General features: G+C 41.6%; 6 protein-coding genes across 9 annotated transcripts in view; 3 read left to right on the forward strand and 3 right to left on the reverse strand.

Moving 5' to 3' along the window:
* The window catches only part of LOC6558055 (rab11 family-interacting protein 4B), a 53,483-nt gene extending 47,343 nt beyond the window's left edge, over positions 1-6,140 (reverse strand). For 3 of the 4 annotated variants that reach the window (XM_032743430.2, XM_032743427.2, XM_032743429.2), the window contains exon 1: positions 6,054-6,140. The gene's annotated coding sequence lies outside the window, so the exon portion shown is untranslated. The remainder of the gene's footprint in view (positions 1-6,053) is intronic. The other variant, XM_032743432.2, reaches the window with a different exon arrangement.
* A 641-nt stretch (positions 6,141-6,781) lies between these two features.
* On the reverse strand, positions 6,782-9,785 carry LOC6557638. The gene is made up of 3 exons (XM_001985468.3): positions 9,446-9,785; positions 8,904-9,331; positions 6,782-8,263 (listed from the first exon to the last, which is right to left on the reverse strand). The coding sequence occupies exons 1-3, from the start codon at positions 9,650-9,652 to the stop codon at positions 6,847-6,849; spliced, it is 2,052 nt and encodes a 683-aa protein (XP_001985504.1). The 5' UTR covers positions 9,653-9,785; the 3' UTR covers positions 6,782-6,846.
* Positions 9,786-9,958: 173 nt separating this feature from the next.
* On the reverse strand, positions 9,959-12,206 carry LOC6558017 (dihydrolipoyl dehydrogenase, mitochondrial). The gene is made up of 4 exons (XM_001985467.2): positions 11,974-12,206; positions 11,149-11,676; positions 10,215-11,093; positions 9,959-10,146 (listed from the first exon to the last, which is right to left on the reverse strand). The coding sequence occupies exons 1-4, from the start codon at positions 12,013-12,015 to the stop codon at positions 10,081-10,083; spliced, it is 1,515 nt and encodes a 504-aa protein (XP_001985503.1). The 5' UTR covers positions 12,016-12,206; the 3' UTR covers positions 9,959-10,080.
* A 56-nt stretch (positions 12,207-12,262) lies between these two features.
* Positions 12,263-14,367, forward strand: LOC6558923 (mediator of RNA polymerase II transcription subunit 19). Its single transcript, XM_001985466.2, has 3 exons — positions 12,263-13,074; positions 13,140-13,257; positions 13,314-14,367. Exons 1-3 carry the CDS (start codon positions 12,637-12,639, stop codon positions 13,778-13,780), a joined length of 1,023 nt encoding a protein of 340 aa, XP_001985502.1. The 5' UTR covers positions 12,263-12,636; the 3' UTR covers positions 13,781-14,367.
* A 163-nt stretch (positions 14,368-14,530) lies between these two features.
* LOC6558967 (glycerol-3-phosphate phosphatase) lies at positions 14,531-16,448 on the forward strand. Its single transcript, XM_001985465.2, has 2 exons — positions 14,531-14,774; positions 15,443-16,448. The coding sequence occupies exons 1-2, from the start codon at positions 14,678-14,680 to the stop codon at positions 16,294-16,296; spliced, it is 951 nt and encodes a 316-aa protein (XP_001985501.1). The 5' UTR covers positions 14,531-14,677; the 3' UTR covers positions 16,297-16,448.
* Positions 16,449-16,649: 201 nt separating this feature from the next.
* LOC6558989 (glycerol-3-phosphate phosphatase) lies at positions 16,650-17,937 on the forward strand. Its single transcript, XM_001985464.3, has 3 exons — positions 16,650-16,746; positions 16,936-17,626; positions 17,694-17,937. Exons 1-3 carry the CDS (start codon positions 16,650-16,652, stop codon positions 17,848-17,850), a joined length of 945 nt encoding a protein of 314 aa, XP_001985500.1. The 3' UTR covers positions 17,851-17,937.
* The last annotated feature ends 32 nt before the right edge of the window (positions 17,938-17,969 follow it).

The raw sequence follows: 17,969 nt of genomic DNA on the forward strand, positions 1-17,969 counted from the left end.
ACATTTCTAAAAGCTTTGGCAACTTGAAAAATCAGTTGCAAGTGAAGTTGAAAATTGTTTTGAACAGCCAACAAATGGAATGAAAATACAAAATGGACTTGATGACTGTTTGACTAATGGAGCGATAGAAATGAACCAAAAATAAACGAAAACATTTCTGGATTTTAATTAAAAAGCTGCATCTGGTTGGGCCGACTGTTAAAATTCGCCGCCTTCTACAATCGAAATACAAAAGTCCCATTTGCGTTGCTTTGACATATTTTATTTTTATGCGCCTCAAACTGTCTGCACCTCTCTTGTGCAAGAGTCGCTCTATTTCGGATCGTGGATGCCACACTGGCAGTTCCCGCTAATTTGTAGCCTCCTCTCCACAGACGTGCAGCAGGTTTAAAATTCTTGGGGCGTACACCGAAGCGGAAACCAAAGAGAAGCCAAAAACAAGAAAAAAAAACTTGGACAACTGCTTTCCTGAATGAATAATGAGGCAGTCGTTGTTGGGGCAGGCAGAATTCCAATTTACAGCGACTGCGATTTAGGTGCTTATTAAGTCAACAGATTGGAAAACCAAAATGCGAAAAGAATTTAAGCAAATCAAACTCAAGATGTAGCATCAATCCAGTTGAGCATAAGTTAATTTTTGCTTTGAGGCAGCGATGTTGAGCTAACGAGACCAGATTACTAAAATCCAGAAAATTGTTGCCAACAAAAAAACTGGAAAGAGGCGAAAAATTAAATATAATTGCAGTGTTGTATATAGAAATTATATATAAATATATCTGGCACATAGCGATGGTTTAATTTGAATTCGTTATAGTTCAATATTATTATATTATTTCAATCAAAGAATGTTTGTAACATAATCAAACTAAGAATGGATGAGTTATTGGTACGGATATCCATATAATCGAGAATATTTAGCTCTAATATGTTATAAATTAACTGAGTTTTTTACCGGATAGATCGTTTTTATTGCCACTATATTATATATGGTGGTTCAATGCAGTCAACTGGAATATATAGCCAAGTTCTATAAAGACAGCTATAAGATACTAGCTCGAATAAGAACAGAGAGACAGAGAATATATTCACATCTAATTTTATTCGAGAATAAATAAATGGAATCAATCTCTCGGGAAACTTATTGGATAAAGACAGCTATAAGATACTAGCTCGAATAAGAATAGAGAAGCAGAAAATATATTCACATCTAGTTTTATTCGAGAATAAATAAATGGAATCAATCTCTCGGGAAACTTATATGGATATTGGTTGAGTTATGTGCAAGTTGTGAAGTGAAAAGACTTTAAATTTGTTTAGGATCGCATTCATTCACACATAAATGTAGGGAGCTAAAAGTGGATGCGGCTATCAGCCACGTACTTGCATCCATGAGATGCATCCAAAACTACAAGCCGCAACACATGACCGAACAAAAAGAAAGAAGAAAAAATAATAAGACAAGAACAATGACAGAATAGTCGACACCTGTTTAAAGACGTTGCAGTTCTTTCAGCACATAATACCCTTGAAGAGAGTATTATAATGTTGTTTTCAGGTTTGTAACGCATTGAAGGAGACGTCTTCGATCCCATAAGGCAAATATATATATATCATCATCATATATAGTCACTCGTGCCAACTCATATTAGACATACAAATAGTGTATATTGAATTCGTAGCAGATTCCAGATGAACACGCCTTCAAAATTGATACATTCGTATTTTCGTTACGGAAATTATTATTATTAAGAGTAATTTGCTAAGATTTAACCAAACATTTTGGACAGTTTACAAAGTTATTTCAGTGTCTAATTTAATACTAATCTAACATAGCAGTCGAGAGAGCAAATTTGATTAATCTTTCTGCATTTTTGACACTATTTCTTGTAAGCAAGGGTTTTCATTTGTTTCGTGATTTATTTCTTTCTAATAGAATACATTTCTAAAAGACGACAGAAAAAAAACTTTTTTCATTTAAAGAATATCTTTTTATATTTAGAAATTTTTTATAGTGTTGCAAGGGTATCTAATATTCGGTACGTCTAAGACACCTATTTTTCATGTGTTGTGTTTGCACGGCAGTCACCGTAATTATTTATTTAGGTGTCTTTTCGAAAAGAACTGAAAACTGACTTTGTCGAGCGGCGTGTCTGAAATAGCCGAGTTGACATTAGACATGCTCATTTCTGGGTTGGTTTCTCCTGCGCTGCCCTGACTAATTACTTAACATGTGCAGCACCAGTCATTAGCAACTCCAATTCCCAATTTCCCAGACCATTTACATTGCTGGTGCATTGAACTGGGTGGTGCGCAGGTGGTGCATGCATTTGACCCACTTTGGCGTTGACTGCATTTTTCCATTTCCAAGTGGATTGCCAGCCAACTTCAAGTCAATTGAAGATGTCATCGTCTGTCTGTCTATGCTGTTTATGGCCAACTTCTAATGCTGTCTTCTGTCTTCAGTCTTCAGTCTTCTGGCTTCTCTTGTCTTTCGTTATCTTTTGTTTATTGCCTTTTTGAGCTTTTAAGGCTTACACAGTTTTTGTTGCTGCTATTGACACGCTTTTTCTCGGCGGGGCATTTTACTTTATTTTATTTTGTTGTTTTGTTATTTTTATTTTTTGGCAACGACAATAACAACAACAACTGGCACGAGTTCTCGCTTTGCCTGGTTTATAAACAAGCTGAAAAAAATAAACACAATAAAAAAGTCTTTTCGACTCGTTTGCCTTGAATCGCTGTGATTTGAAGTTCAAATGCGGCAGAATGTGTAATTATAATTTCAGCTGATTTTTTCTCTCTTTCTTTATTTTCGTTTTTAATTAATGCATTTGTTAAACTTTTGCATAAGCAAGATACAATAAAAAGTTATAAATAGATGTAGATATCTTTGTAAGGAATACAATTAAGTAATTAAGAGGTAATGTGTATTGAATTAGAAAAGGGGCTTTTTTTAAATGTAATTATCTATAAGCAAGGTTATTTATTAAAACAAAAAATATAAAATAATATAAGTATTATAAAAAATATATAAAATACTAAAATATAACACTGAACAAGGTGTTCAAATTGCGGCATTGCGTTTGCTAGGAAATATATTAATTCAATAATTGCAAATCGATAAAGCCAAGCTTGAATGGTAGATGACTAGAAACGTGTTCCAAACGTGTTTTGTCGACCACCCCCAGGAATATATATTTTGACCAAAAATCAACATGAGCCTTATTATTCTTCAACCTTTAAAAAAAAAAGTTAACAACAGCGATCTACTGCATAACATGTGTATATATCAGCTATGTCTCGTATATAAACATCACGGTGTGACTCACAAATATATATATTTCTGACGTATATATATATATATATGTCTCCTGGTTTCTTTATTTTTAAATATACGACACCCTCGAGAGTTAAGCGGTCTTTGTTGCCTTTGCAAATGGTTAGCTTGATACGGGCTGGAAACTGACAGCAGGTCAAGCTTAAAGAAACGCTAAACTGCAAATGCAGAACAACTCGCCAAAAGCCATAAGTCATAAGACAAACAACAAGTTAACACAAAACAAAAGAAGAAAAGGTAAACAACAACAACATGTACAAAGAGGTGGCCAAGCCGCATAACTGTGCCAAGGCCTGGCAACAAAAAAAAAAACAAAAAACAACATTGAACACTTTTGGGCAGTACAATATGCAAAGTGCACTGCAAAGCAGAACCGTTAGACACTCAAAACTAGCAAGAAAATGCAAAATGAGAGGAGGAGGGGGAGGGGGTGGGATAGTTGGGGGAGTGGCAACTGTAATTTTAGAGCGCCAAGCAATGTTAATAGGGGCCAAATGGACTTGAGGGAAACGTAAAAAAAAAACTATCATGTTACAATGCATAATGAACGCAGAAGCAGAAGAGGAAACAAACTACGCAACGTGTGACGTAATGCAAAGTAAACTAAGCAGAAAAAAAGCAGAATTTATAGATAAGTGCAGCTGCTGCTGCATCTTTCGAGTGGGTTTCGCATTACCAAAAAAAAAACACTGCCACAGCCCCTGCCTCAAGTGTCTCAATGTCCTGTTTGCCTCATCTACTTCCTGCTGCTGGGCAGGTGATCACAGCTGTACTTAAAACAGCAGACACACATAGCAGGAAGTACTTGTGCCAAGAAGGAAACTATTCCTCTCAGTGCTGATCTCATTCTAAGCACCGTTTTTCCCACTGGCACCGGCTCCCCTAACAGAATTTGTTGCCTGTTGGCTTAGTTGCAATTACATCAAATTAATTAAAAGCAACATCAACTCAGGCAAAACTGATCGACTGAGAGATACTCTGTATTTAGACCCACATTTTGGCAAATTCCAAGATAAAACTTCGAGAAACCAAAAGTTTTGCTCAGCATTTTAAATGCTCGTATTTAATGACTCAACTTTAAGGTAATTTAATTGTAAACGTTTAGCAAAAATAAAATACACACATTTTTGCTTAATTTGCAACATTTTCACAAATTTGGCTTAATTCATGAATACCAAACGAAAAATTCACCATGAATTTAGCGTCAATTTGCTAAATGATGACAAAGTCATTTATTGTTAACAGCTGTTTTGTGCACAGCAGCAGCGCACATTTTAAATGTGCCCAAACTAAAAAAGAAATTTGTTTTCAGAGTTTTCATTTCGTCAATTGATTGATGATTGAACAGATCGTTACCATCTGTAAAGAACTCATTAAAACTCAATAATAATTGAGAGTGAATTTTTAAGCTAACAAAATGACTTTATTTCATGGTTTCTAATTTATTAGCGCAGAGAGAACTTCTTATTACCGTTACAGAGGGCAAAGAAAAGCGACAGATATAGATTTTCAGCTTCAATCAATTTATGATTTTTTGTTTCGTTTTCTCTTCTTCCATCGTTTAAAACAGACACAAAGCAAAGTTGGGCGACCAAATATTTAGCGATAGCTCAACTCTATTATACCCTTTATACAGGGTATCGAGGAAAACGAAACTTCTTCCTCAGCGTGAAAAGCACACCAAACGGGAAACGGCAAAAAATAAAAATAAAAACCTAACCAAACCAAACCAAAGAAAACAATAAACCAAATAAAAAAAACGTGGAGCGATGGCGCCAACTGGCACAACATGGCTTAAATAACAGCAACAACAAAAAAATACAACACCGGTAATAAAATGGCAAACACAAAACAAAAAAATAACTACAAATGCGAATTTCACATTTGTGCAAATGTTACAACTATCTCAGACACAACTGAAACTAAAACAAGTCATTTAGCTAAGTGCGACGACGACGAAATCAAATGCTTAGACAACCAATGCAGCCCCAACCGCTTACAGTTTGAGAATCAATAACGGTGAGCGCTTTGCGTGTCAAATAAACGGAGGAAAAAACCAAAACGATAAGTAATAAATTATAAATGCCTGGTAATTTAATAATATTGTTATTATTAATAGTGGAACATTAAATACAAATTAATTTAAGCTGCGTTTTTTTAACTTGCTTGATCTCTTTTTTTCCAATATTGTAATCTTTAATGTTAATGGTAAAACATTTAATACGTATAATAAAATTATAATATTTGCTGTGTTTTTTTTAAATTTTTTTATAGATTTCTTTTTTCTACAGTATTGTATAAATAAAAAATGGGTCCTTTTTTTAAAGTTTTCCTTCTCTTTTGCATTGCCAAATAAAAAGTTTGACAACGCGACGCATGTTAAACTTTTAACAGCGGAACGCATGCCAAACTCTTAAATGCTGGCAAATGAGATCTAAACCAATAAGCAAGCCTAAATAGAACAACAGACGTGGGCAGCTGCTGTTATAAAACAGTTAAAGCGCAAACAAAAGACAAAATGCGCACCTGTTAAAACGCGTTGGGCGCAATATTTAACTATGTAGCAAAATAACCGTTGAGCATAGCACAATCAAATGTATTTTAGAACAGAGTATGCACTTTACGCACGCACACACACACACATACGCATATGCATTTGCACACACATACGCACACATGCAGACGCAACAGTTAGTTTTCTTGTTGTGTTGCGCACCTCTTCTTGATCTGCTGCTGCTTTGGCTGCTGCTGCGTCCGACGAACTTTGAAGAACAGGTAGTTGAGCAATTATATTTTTTTTTTTATGTTTGTTTATTATTATTATTTTTATTAAATTAATTTGTGGTATTTTTAGATAATTTCCGCGTTTTCAATTTTGATATGATTAAATATTGTGAAGCCAAGGCCGAAACGTACAAGCTGCGTGAGTTGGCCAAAAAGTTGAGCCGATTTTTAAGTTTTTATTATTTTTTTGTCTGTTGCACTTTCACTCGTTGAGCGCGGGCGTTGCTGTTGATATATTGTTACACTTTGCGGTTTTTTTTCATACACTTGGCTTTTGTATTCGTACGCGTGCGTAACGCTGGCAACGCATTTGCATACTATTAGCTCGTGATTTATTTTTTTGTTGTTACACAAACACAACACACACATAGGCAAACACACAGGCGAACAAAACGAGACGCAACTACGAAATTCCCGCGCGTACGTCCGAACCGCACAGAATATACTACGAAAATACTAAGCGGCCTGTGCAGTGTGACCGGAGCTGACAAGCAGCAAAATCCTCGACTAATCGATACAGCCGATAAGCCGATGTAAAATAATAAATACTAAACATTGCTATTGATTTGAGTAATCGATATGTAGTAGACAAAATACAATTGGCGCTCAATTCAAGCAAGTCAGATTCGTACGTTTCATTATAATGGGTTTAACAAGCGATTTGAGAATATATATATGTATATTAGACTATACTAAAAACAATTGCAGACGTTAATCACATTGAGCTAATTTAATTTCTCTATTTTGCTATCGGGCGCATCGCCAGCGTAGTTCTCTTCGTCTTCCTCACGCTCCTCGCTCTCATTTTCCGCCTCATCCACAAAAATTGTGGAGGATTTGGGTTTGCTGGTCTCGCTGGAGTCGGCGGAGGAGCTGAAGGTGGAAGTGGTGCTGGTGCTAGTGCTATTGTTGCAGTGATTTTGCATGGTGCTGGCGGCGACATTGACGACACTGGGATTGGTGTTGTTGAAGGAGCTAGCAGCAGTTTTATAAAAGGCACTGTTCGCCAGGCTGCTGAACCTCTCCTGGTCCTTGACGGCCGCATTCACCTGGCTGGTGACGGCAGCCAAAGCACTGTGATTTGCATTGCCCGCATACGAGGCACCCGCCAAGCGGCTGCTATTATCCGTAGCCAAATATTCCGCGGCCGAGAAACCAAGGACAGCAGTTCGTCGTTCTCGCTGATCGGGTCGTTTACCGGCGTATACCACGCCCGGATCCCGGAATGCCATTTTCGGTACATTGAATTGGTCCATTTTGAAGATGTGCCGCGACGGCATTAAATTCTTGGACTTCTCCACGCGCATCGTCTGCACGGGCACAGTTCGGTGTAGCGTCTGGTTGGGAGAGAAATTTCCTCCTCCTCCGGTGACTGATTGACCCGCATTGCCGCCAACGAGTGAGGCGAGCGTGCCGTGGCCCGGTTCACAGCGCTGCTCAAAGTGCGGCAGACTGTGCGAATTGGCATCCGGATGGAGTACACCCTTGGCCAGACGTTGGCTGGCCGTCAGCTTGGCATGATCGGGCAGCAGAGGTGCGACAGAGACGCTGGCCGGCAGCGGGCCACTGATGCCCAGTCCCAGACGCTGTTTCACCTCGCTCATCGTGTGCTGGGCCACCTTCCGTGCTTTCTCTGCGCCCATCTCCAGCACGTAGCACAGCTCCCTCTCGTTGGCCAGGTGCATGTTGATCTTTTCGCGTATGGGACGCAAATGCTCAATGACAGCGTCGGCGACTCGCTCCTTATACTTGGCCGTGTCCAGCAGCTTGGCCTCCTCCACCACAGTGGCGATGCTCTCATCCGTGACATGGGAATGAATGTTGACCAGATTACTGACACCAGGACGCATGCTCGGGCTGTATGTGATGTCCGATGTGAAGTCGGTGACGGCCTTCTTGATCTTCTCCCGGATTAGCTCGGGCGAATCGCTCAGATTGATGGTGCCACGTGGATCCTGGTCCGATTTGGACATCTTCTTGGATGGCTCACGCAACGACAGCACCCGAGATGCATCGTTCTCCTCAATCATGGGACTGCACTCCGGGAACATTTCGCCATAGCGTGTGTTAAAGGCTCGAATCAAATGCTGGGCTAATTGTATATGCTGCAGCTGATCCGCTCCAACCGGCACATGGGTGGCTCTGCGGAGAAGTGAGGAGGGAATTACAATAAAATAACTACAACTGCAGGCTGCACAGTGTGACAAAATCTAGTTGACCAATAAGCTAACATTTAAATCTGTACAATTTTTTATAGCTAACGAAATGTAACCAAATTTTGTATCAGTATCAGTAAAAAAATAAATCTTTCAATATTGGTTTCCTAAACGTTTCTTACACAAAATACAAACATTAATAATCATAAAAATAATACATATAAAACAATAAAATTATTTTTATAATTAAATAATTTAACTTTAACTGGCTAAAAGACATTTGTACACCTGAACTGGAAAATTAATCAAAAATTTTCAGCAATTTCTTTATTTTTTCCGTCTTTGAAAATTGCAGCTTGAATTCGATTTGAGATCAACTTTTTTATATACAAAGACTTTTTATAAAAAAAATTTATGAATACCAATTTTGTAGCTTTATCAAAATGAATAATTTTGATGGGTTTTTAAGACATTCTTAAAATTAATAATTAAATAAATTGTAGAAAATGATTTTTTAACAGCATTTTTAACAAACAAAATTGTTGTTCAAAATCATTTTCTAGCCATAATCCTAATCATATTTATACTTTATACTCTAATGTCTACCACTCATCCTAAGCACTTACTTGTACAGCATTATGTCGGCAGCCTGCAGCACTGGATACACATACAAGCCGAGCGGGACATCCTTCACCCTGCGCGACTTCTCCTTGAATTGGGGCAACTGCGCCAGACGCGGCATCGTCGTCAGCGAGCTGAGTATCCAGTTGAGCTCCGCGTGCTCCATCACGCCCGACTGCACGAAGAGTGTGCTCTGCGCAGGATCAACACCACAGGCGAGCAGCGTGGCTGCCATCATAAAGATGTTCTCGCGCAGCATGGGCGGATTGTGGGGCATGGTTATCGAGTGCATGTCCACGATGCAGAGCGTCACATTTTCGCGTGCCTTTTGCAGATGTGTCCATTTGCGCACCGCGCCCAAATAGTTGCCCAAGTGCAAGGAGCCAGTTGGCTGAATGCCGCTAAAGATTTTTCGTGACCAGCGTTGATTATGCTGCACATAGACAGAGAGAGAGAAAGAGAGAGAGAGAGAGAGTATTTATATATATAAAGAGAGAGAGGGGGAAAGCCAATTGGATTTTGTTACATCATAAGAGGCAACACTCACCAGAGAGTTCTTGTCCTGCTGGTCGCTGGTGTTGGACTTCTTCTGTGGTGGTTTGCCAGCAGCCGATTGCAGCTGTGCCGTTGGCGATGCCGACGCTCGTCCCCTGGTCAAAGTGTCGTACAATTGCCGGTTGGCCAGGAATAATTGTTGAGTGATTTGCGGCAGGCGTTCGCCGCGATTGTATGTGAATTTGCCAACGCGAAACATTGCAAGTGCTATTAATTTTGTACTTCGTCTGATTCGGGGATTTATTCAAAATTCGGAAAAATAACGATTAACATTAAACAAACAAAACCGAAACAAGTTTGATGTTTGATTTTGACAACAAATCTTCAAAAGTGAAACATATGCTTTTAGATGTGACCATACGCATACGACACATATCGCATATATCGATGATAGTCGACAATCGCACATCGCACGATACTCATCGATAGGTAGAAATAAAAGGCGCCAAACTTTCTAAACGCGATTCTTTTTTATTTCTAAAACTTATTTAAACAGTTAATCAAATATATTGCAGTATTTTGCAATTTATATATTGATCGGAGATGTTTCGTTACAGTTGCACATTGAGAATTTCAAACAAAGTGTTGACGCTAGTATATCGAATTGTCCAGCAGAAGGCGTTCTCTCTAAAAATTTATTGGTTTTCCAAATGCGGCCGCCACGTTGGCCTCGCGCAAAGCTTCGGCACAGGTCTGCAAGGGGTCACAAGATCACAAGAGATTAGCATGTGTGCGGAGCAGAATAATTTTTAGAAACTTACCGGATGCGCATGACAGACACGGGCGATATCCTCCGCCGAGGCGCCGTATTCCATGGCCAGAACAGCCTCGTTGATGAGTTCGCCGGCAGCCGGGCCAATGATATGGGTGCCCAGGACACGATCCGTGGCCTGGTCGGCAAGCACTTTGACGAAGCCATCCGTGTCGTTGTTCGTCTTGGCACGCGAATTGGCCAAAAAGGGGAACTTGCCCATCTTGTAGGCGACGCCTTCCTGCTTAAGGACCTCCTCCGTTTTGCCCACCCACGCGACCTCGGGGTGCGTGTAGACCACGCTGGGCACACAATTGTAATCGATGTGCACGTGGCCACCGTTGATGCCCTCGATGGTAATCAGACCCTCATCCTCGGCCTTGTGCGCCAACATTGGTCCATGGATGCAATCGCCAATGGCATAAATACTCGGCACTACTGTTTGGAACGTGGCATTGACCGGAATCCGGCCACGATCATCCTTCACAATGCCCACCGACTCCAGGCCAAGACCCTCGGTGTACGGGCGTCGTCCCACACTAACCAAGAGTGCATCACATTGCAGCTCCTCCTTTTCACCAGATTTGGCATTCTCCACGGAGACGGTGACGCTGTCGCCGTTGCGTGTCGCCGCCATCACTTTGGTGCCCAGCTTGAATTTGAGTCCCTGCTTGGCGAGAATCTTTTGGAAGCTCTTGGAGACCTCGTTGTCGATGCCAACGCCACCAATGGTGTCCATGAACTCCACAGCAGTCACCTCGGCGCCCAAACGTGACCAAACCGAACCCAGTTCCAAGCCAATGACACCAGCACCAATGACAACCATCTGCTTGGGCACTTGGGCCAGCTTCAGGGCACCTGTGCTGCTCACAATGACCTCCTCGTCGATCTACAAAGGAGATTAAGTCTGATTACTGAGTCCATTAGGGATTCTATTCACTTACCGTAATGCCTGGGAAGGGGGTAACCTCCGAGCCGGTGGCAATCACTATGTTCTTGGCCTTAATCGTTTCGGTGGAGCCATCATCCTTCTTCACCTGCACCTCGTTGGGCCCAACGATGCTGCCGAAGCCCGTCAGCTGTGTGACTTTGTTCTTCTTGAAGAGCATCGCAATGCCGCCAGTCAGAGCCTTTACCGCTGTCGTCTTCTGTCCCATCAGCTTCTCCAGATCGAGCGAGACACTGCCACAGTTGATACCACGTGCAGCCAAATCCCCAGAGTGCGCCATGTGATAATAATGTGAGTTATTGAGCAGCGCCTTCGATGGAATGCAGCCGACATTGAGACAGGTGCCGCCCAGCGTTGCCTCCTTCTCCACACTGATGGCCTTCATGCCCATTTGGGCCGCTTTAATGGCAGCCACATAGCCACCAGGTCCGGAGCCAATCACCACAACATCCGCTTCGTGTGTGCTAGAATAGCAGCGGGTATTTAATGCACCCAAGATTGCAGCATTGCTTCGCAGCTGCGACTACAGGAGAGAAATAATGATTTCTATTGTAGTTGACTTTGGTCACACTAGGTTATTTTTATTTCTGATTTGTTTATGTTAATCGGTGGCAATTAACAGTTTTGCTTGTTCATTTAGCCTAATTCAGTCGCATCAGCTGTTAAGTGGTCTAATCAATGGCCTTGACATTTACACACATACACAAACAATTTTGGACAACACGATTGCATTTAATGGCAAAGTTATGACCTATTTAGGTTAGAATTGCATAACCCCCCCAAAAATGAGAAGTGAATTTTATTTTGATTGCCTTTGTACCTTGGCTACAGCTGTCACTGTTCTGCGTAATGTCGACTGCATCGCTGGTCAATTGGTAATATACGTTCACTTTAAGGCCAATAAAAAAACACCAGACTGACGTGAATTTCAACGTTCCAATACAAATTATACGGTGCGCCTACGGCTAGAACACGGCAAACTGCAGATGATGACGGGCCAATTTATCGATGCGCATCGATTACACGCCGACTACATGATAAATCGCGCCAGTCATTTTCAGTATTTTTATGGTATTAAGCCCTATTACTTGCACGGCATTTTTTAGTTTGTGTCTAGCTGTGCACACTTGTACGCGAACACAACAAGATGGCGAGAGTCTCGTCTGCAAATTGAACACCATTAAAAACGCAATAAACGTGCAAATTAATTGCTAAAACCTACATCAAAGTGTTTTGGGCGGCCGCACAACAAACTGAGCGCGTATTGCTCGCGTTTTGTGTATGCGGCAGCAGCATCTGCAAGCGAGTTGCGAAAGTTGCTGCAACGTCTGGCCTTGTTGTTGTTGTTGTAGCTGTTGCTGCTTTCTTGTTGTTGTTGTTGCTGCTGCTGTGTGTGTGTGTGATTGACGGACGGACTGGTTGACTGACTGATCCCAGCAGCGCCTGTGTCGCGTCCCACCTGCCCCCTTGCACCTGCCTGAAAATGATGAACAATTACGGGAATATAATGATGGATTCGCCAAGATCCTCGCCCCACGGCGGTCGCTCGCCGGTTGTGGCACGCCAGGATTCGTCGGGTACGCTGAAGACCACAATATCGCTGGGTAAGACGCCGACAATAATACATACGGGTCCATTCTACTCGATGAAGGAGCCACCGGCAAAAGCAGAGCTGACGGGCGACAAGGATCTCATGACCGAATATGGACTGCATCACACACTGACTAAATTCAAGGAGAAAAAATTCAAGGAATCTTTGGCATCATTTCTACTCAATATACCCGGCATCAATGACCTCATCACGCATCCCGTCGAGAACAGCACATTGCGCAGCGTCATCGAGAAGCCCCCGATTGGTGGCAAGGAGCTGCTCCCGCTGACTGCCGTGCAGTTGGCCGGCTTCCGTTTGCATCCGGGACCGGTGAGTATGATCGTCCATGTGTGCTATGCTCATTTTCATGCTCAACATTTCGGTTTGTTTTGCAGCTGCCCGAACAGTATCGCACCACATATGCAACACCTGCGCGTAAACACAAAAACAAGCACAAAAAGCACAAACACAAAGACGGCATCACGACGGGTGGCCCCGAATCAACGCTGCTGGGTAAGTCACCTGACTTTAATCCATATAAATTCATATTGCATCATGTGCTTCTTCAGATTCCGCTGGCCTGGAGACGTACGAGAAGAAGCACAAGAAACAGAAGCGTCACGAAGATGACAAGGAGCGTAAGAAGCGCAAAAAGGAGAAGAAACGCAAAAAGAAGAATCAAAGCCCCGAGCCAGGCGCCGCGCTGGGCATTGGCCTGCCCAGCGGAGGAGGAGGAGGTGGGGCTGTTGCCGCCGGCATGGGTGGTCCCGTTATGGGCGCAACCGCTGGCCTGTCCAATCCCATGGCCACTGGCGGCGTTGGCGTCGGCGTAGGCCTTAATCCCGGCGGTATGGGCCTCAACAGTTTTCCGACATCACTGCAAATGCAGCAACAGCTGCCCATGCAGCATCAGCAGCAACAGATGCCAAGTGGAGCTCTCCTGGGCTCGGTGCTGGGCACCAGTGGCGGCGGTGGCGGTGCTGGAGGGAGCGCTGGCGGTGGCGGTCCAGGCAGCTTGCTAATGTCACACTTTTAGCCGAAATCCATTAGTTAATATACTTGGCTCATTACCTCTCTCACCGCACACACACACTCAGATATATAACCCACACACACACAGAGACACACAGGTGTGTTTAAAAAAAAATCTGCACACTAACTGCAATTTCTCGATAAAGTTTCGTATCTAGTTCTTAATTTATAATTATGATTACTGTAAAATAGTTTATATTGTAATTAGCAAACTTTTCGTTCGTTTTACATTTGCTAGCTTAATGAGATTTATTTTAAATGCAAATTATGGTACAAATGCAAAAACAAAATTTTCTCGCTAGATTCCAATTTAATAGTTCCCCTTCATCCCAAGAACCGCAACAATATCATCCTTTATCATACTTTACTCGCTGGTAGTTTAAACTTTTAATCATCCAAATTATTATTTGATGTAGTTACAGTATTTTACCTCGTTTGCAATGATTTGTTCTTCCAGCATGTTTGTAAAAATTAAAAAAAAAAATAAGGAAATGAAAGAAAGCTGAGATTCAACAAAACAAAAACCTGTACTATAAGTAATTGTATATGTAAGCGCCAAATTCAGTAATAATAAACGGCATTAAAGTGTAATGTTTATAAGATTTTAATTCATTTTCAAATATAAACGTTCGAATTGCGCGCAACTGACAGTTGACAGTTGATCCAACAGTTGTCAAAAATTGACCAGCTGATTTCGCATACTACCAGCTGATTTCGCATACTACCAGCTGATTCGACGCGGTGCTGCCAGACTGTCGATAGGGCATCCCTCAATGGATGTGCATATATAAATTAGGAGTGAATGAAATGTTGTAATTAATTGATAGCCTGCAGTAATAAATTGACATTGGAGCGGCTCATTTTGAACGACCCTGCAACGAATATAGCAATAAAATACAGAATGTATAAACAGACGTGCACCAACTTGCTAGACCTTTCACGAGTAGAGGTCAACGATTGGCTAAATAGTTTCGATTCCGTTATATCTGATTGCGATGGTGAGTTTGTGAACTTACCTTTAAAAAAAAGCTACTACGTCAATATATATATATATATGTATATATCCATAACTTAGATCAAACTTACAATAAGAAAAAATAAATTAAAAATTAATAATATTATTTGAAATGCACATATTTTTTCTTATTGTAAGTTTGATGTAAGTGAATAGTGACAGTCATAATTAATATGCAGCATGTGTGTGTGTGTATGTGTGTGGCCGCGCAAATTTCAATGTCACAATGCAATACCAAAGGGGGGCGGCAAGCTCGACATTTCGCATCCGCTGTAATTGATGAAAACTGAAATCAATTTTACTATTAAAACTTGTTATCAGCTTAAAGTTTATATAGCTAATAATCGATAATATCTACAATTAATTTCATTTGATAATGAATATTTAAGTATGTATTATAAGCTGATGTGTTTATTTAAATATATATGCGTACATTTGATTTTAGTGTTTTGTGCTTTTTATAGGACACTTAAGTTTTATAAAGTTAATCGATAATATCCACAATTAACTCCATTTATAAATGAATATGTCACAATGCGTTATGAATTTATATATAGGTGCATCTTATTTTTAAAGTGTTAATAATCTTAATAACCGATCAATTAATTTAATTTGTTAATGAAAATGTCTTGATTTAATTGCATTATGCAGGTGTTCTATGGGTATATGGAAAGCCGATTGCCGGCTCCGTGAATACAATGAACCAATTGAAGAAATTGGGCAAAAGCATTTACTTTTGCACAAACAATTCGACAAAAACTCGCGGCGAACTCTTGGCAAAAGGTGTGGATCTGGGTTTCCACATCACCGAGGACAGTATTATATCGACTGCCCATGCAACGGCCGCCTATCTGCAGAGGCGTCACTTTAGTAAACGGGTCTATGTGATTGGCTCCGAGGGCATTACACAGGAATTGGACGCGGTTGGCATAGATCACACCAGCACAGGACCGGATGTTATGCAGGGCAATCTGGGCGAATTTATGTCGAAGCATTTAAAGCTGGAGCCGAACATTGGCGCCGTTGTCGTCGGCTTCGATGAGCATTTCAGTTTTCCCAAAATGACGAAAGCCGCATCGTATTTAAGCGATCCCAAATGCCTGTTCATCGCCACCAACACCGATGAGCGGTTTCCGATGCCTTCGCTGGTTGTGCCTGGCAGCGGCAGCTTTGTGGCCGCCATCAAAACGTGTGCGGAACGTGAACCCATTGTGATTGGCAAACCAAATCCGGCCATTTGTGAGTTCCTCATCAAGCAGAAGAGAATAATTCCCGAGCGCACTCTGATGATTGGGGATCGTGCCAATACGGATGTGCTGCTGGGGTACAATTGCGGATTTCAGACACTGCTCGTCGGCACGGGCATCCATCAGTTGTCCGATGTGCAGCAGTGGCAGGATAGCACTAATCCCGAGGACAAGAAATTAATACCCGATGTTTATTTGCCGAAATTGGGTGATCTGCTGCCATTCATTATGGACGCAATGGTGGTGGAAAATAATTGATTTTAGTTTACAATTCAAATGTTATTCGTCTTATGTATTCCGCTCAGGGAGGCCATTAAAATTAACAATAGATGGGAATTTATTTTAAAGAAAAAGCATTGCAATAAGTTTAAATAGTACAATTTACAATAAAACAACAATAATTTTGTAAACTGACCGTGCCTATCGATATGCCCGACCCTTCGTTTCAATTGTAGCGCAGATCAGCTGCCAAGTGCTTGGCGGGAGGGAGATAGCAACACACAGTTAATAATCACGATGAGTTTGTGCTTACTCAACAAGCGATCAGTTGAAGCGCAAGCAACTGCGAAAGCAGACAGCAGTTCCTCAATCAGTCCGTGATTATAACAAATATGCTTAAAGCAAGCGCCATTAATATACTAGATCTTCAGGCTGAGCAGGTAAACAGCTGGCTGCAAAGCTTTGACACAATTATCAGCGACTGTGACGGTAAGTGGAAAACATATATCAATATATATATGTGTGTGTGTGTGAAAGGGAACCCAGCTGCGACAGTGCTGACAACAGGTTGCGTTTATCGATATCAATATTAATCGCTGATTGCTACCTATCGAGATAAAAGTGCGATCTATTTGCAATTGCTTAAAAATTAATTGTACTTATAAATTACGACCACAGCTACGCTGTGGCACGATGACACGGCCATTGAGGGCGCCGCTGATGTGCTGAATGCATTGCAAACGCGCGCCGGCAAACGGGTCTATCTAATTACAAACAATGGCCTGAAGACGCGTCACGAATTATTACAGCGAGCCGAACGCCTAAACTTCCAGTTACCCGATGAGACGCACATCATATCGCCAACGCAGACAATTGTGGATTATCTGAGGCAGCTCAAGACATTCGACAGCACACGACACAGCGTTTATGTGGTCGGCAATGCGGCTATTGCCAGGGAACTGAACGAAGCAGGCATCAAGAGTTTTGGCGCGGGTAAAGCGGAGAAGCTTGAACAGGACGACAGGTGGGAAGAGTTTGTGCAGAGGGAGTTTGGCCAGTCCGCAGCTGCTGTTGCCAATGTGGGCGCCGTTGTTGTTGGCTGGGACGAGTATTTCAGCTATTGCAAAATTGCGAGAGCCTGTCACATTCTGTGTAGCAATCCGGACTGCGCCTTTCTCGTTACAAACAAGGATGCGGTCCACAAATATCCAAACGTTTGTATTCCCGGCACAGGCGCCTTTGTTGCAAGCATTGAGGCTTGTGCGGAGCGCATGGCTACGGAAATGGGCAAGCCAAATCCATTAGTGCTGCAACCGTTGCTCGATGCTGATGTCTTGCAGCCGATTCGGACGCTTATGATTGGGGATTGGTAAGCAGATGTTCAATCTTTGTATGTCACTCAGCTGTGTTAGCCATGTCATTCCTTTACATTGTAGCTGCAAAATTGACGTCACCTTTGCCAGAAACTGTAATCTGCAATCGCTGCTGGTGGGAACGGGTAGCTATCAACTGGAAACGTTGCGTGAAAACCCCCATCTGCCCATGCCAGACTTTTATTTACCGACATTAGGCAGTCTTTTGCCATATATTTAGGATTGTTGCATATCAATAAAGCGATCGGACTAAACTACAAAATGTTACCATATCATAAGCACCAAATATATATCTTATCTACGTATCGTATAAAGTTTTTTATCTTTGCGACTGAGCTG

The sequence above is a fragment of the Drosophila grimshawi genome, unplaced genomic scaffold, assembly GCF_018153295.1.
Source record: "Drosophila grimshawi isolate 15287-2541.00 unplaced genomic scaffold, ASM1815329v1 contig_44, whole genome shotgun sequence".
NCBI classification, from domain to species: Eukaryota; Metazoa; Arthropoda; class Insecta; order Diptera; family Drosophilidae; genus Drosophila; species Drosophila grimshawi.

Excerpts from the sequence above, each read along its gene's own strand:
- LOC6557638 (XM_001985468.3), bottom strand. The coding sequence starts at position 9,652 with ATGTTTCGCGTTGGCAAATTCACATACAATCGCGGCGAACGCCTGCCG. Across the intron at positions 9,332-9,445 it reads AGCAGGACAAGAACTCTCTG|CATAATCAACGCTGGTCACG; the intron begins GTGAGTGTTGCC and ends GTCTATGTGCAG. Across the intron at positions 8,264-8,903 it reads GCCGACATAATGCTGTACAA|AGCCACCCATGTGCCGGTTG; the intron begins GTAAGTGCTTAG and ends ACTTCTCCGCAG.
- LOC6558017 (XM_001985467.2), bottom strand. The coding sequence starts at position 12,015 with ATGCAGTCGACATTACGCAGAACAGTGACAGCTGTAGCCAAG. Across the intron at positions 11,094-11,148 it reads CCCCCTTCCCAGGCATTACG|ATCGACGAGGAGGTCATTGT; the intron begins GTAAGTGAATAG and ends TCTCCTTTGTAG. Across the intron at positions 10,147-10,214 it reads GTGTCTGTCATGCGCATCCG|ACCTGTGCCGAAGCTTTGCG; the intron begins GTAAGTTTCTAA and ends GACCCCTTGCAG.
- LOC6558923 (XM_001985466.2), top strand. The coding sequence starts at position 12,637 with ATGATGAACAATTACGGGAATATAATGATGGATTCGCCAAGATCCTCG. Across the intron at positions 13,075-13,139 it reads TCCGTTTGCATCCGGGACCG|CTGCCCGAACAGTATCGCAC; the intron begins GTGAGTATGATC and ends TTTGTTTTGCAG. Across the intron at positions 13,258-13,313 it reads CCCCGAATCAACGCTGCTGG|ATTCCGCTGGCCTGGAGACG; the intron begins GTAAGTCACCTG and ends GTGCTTCTTCAG.
- LOC6558967 (XM_001985465.2), top strand. The coding sequence starts at position 14,678 with ATGTATAAACAGACGTGCACCAACTTGCTAGACCTTTCACGAGTAGAG. Across the intron at positions 14,775-15,442 it reads CGTTATATCTGATTGCGATG|GTGTTCTATGGGTATATGGA; the intron begins GTGAGTTTGTGA and ends TGCATTATGCAG.
- LOC6558989 (XM_001985464.3), top strand. The coding sequence starts at position 16,650 with ATGCTTAAAGCAAGCGCCATTAATATACTAGATCTTCAGGCTGAGCAG. Across the intron at positions 16,747-16,935 it reads AATTATCAGCGACTGTGACG|CTACGCTGTGGCACGATGAC; the intron begins GTAAGTGGAAAA and ends TTACGACCACAG. Across the intron at positions 17,627-17,693 it reads ACGCTTATGATTGGGGATTG|CTGCAAAATTGACGTCACCT; the intron begins GTAAGCAGATGT and ends TTTACATTGTAG.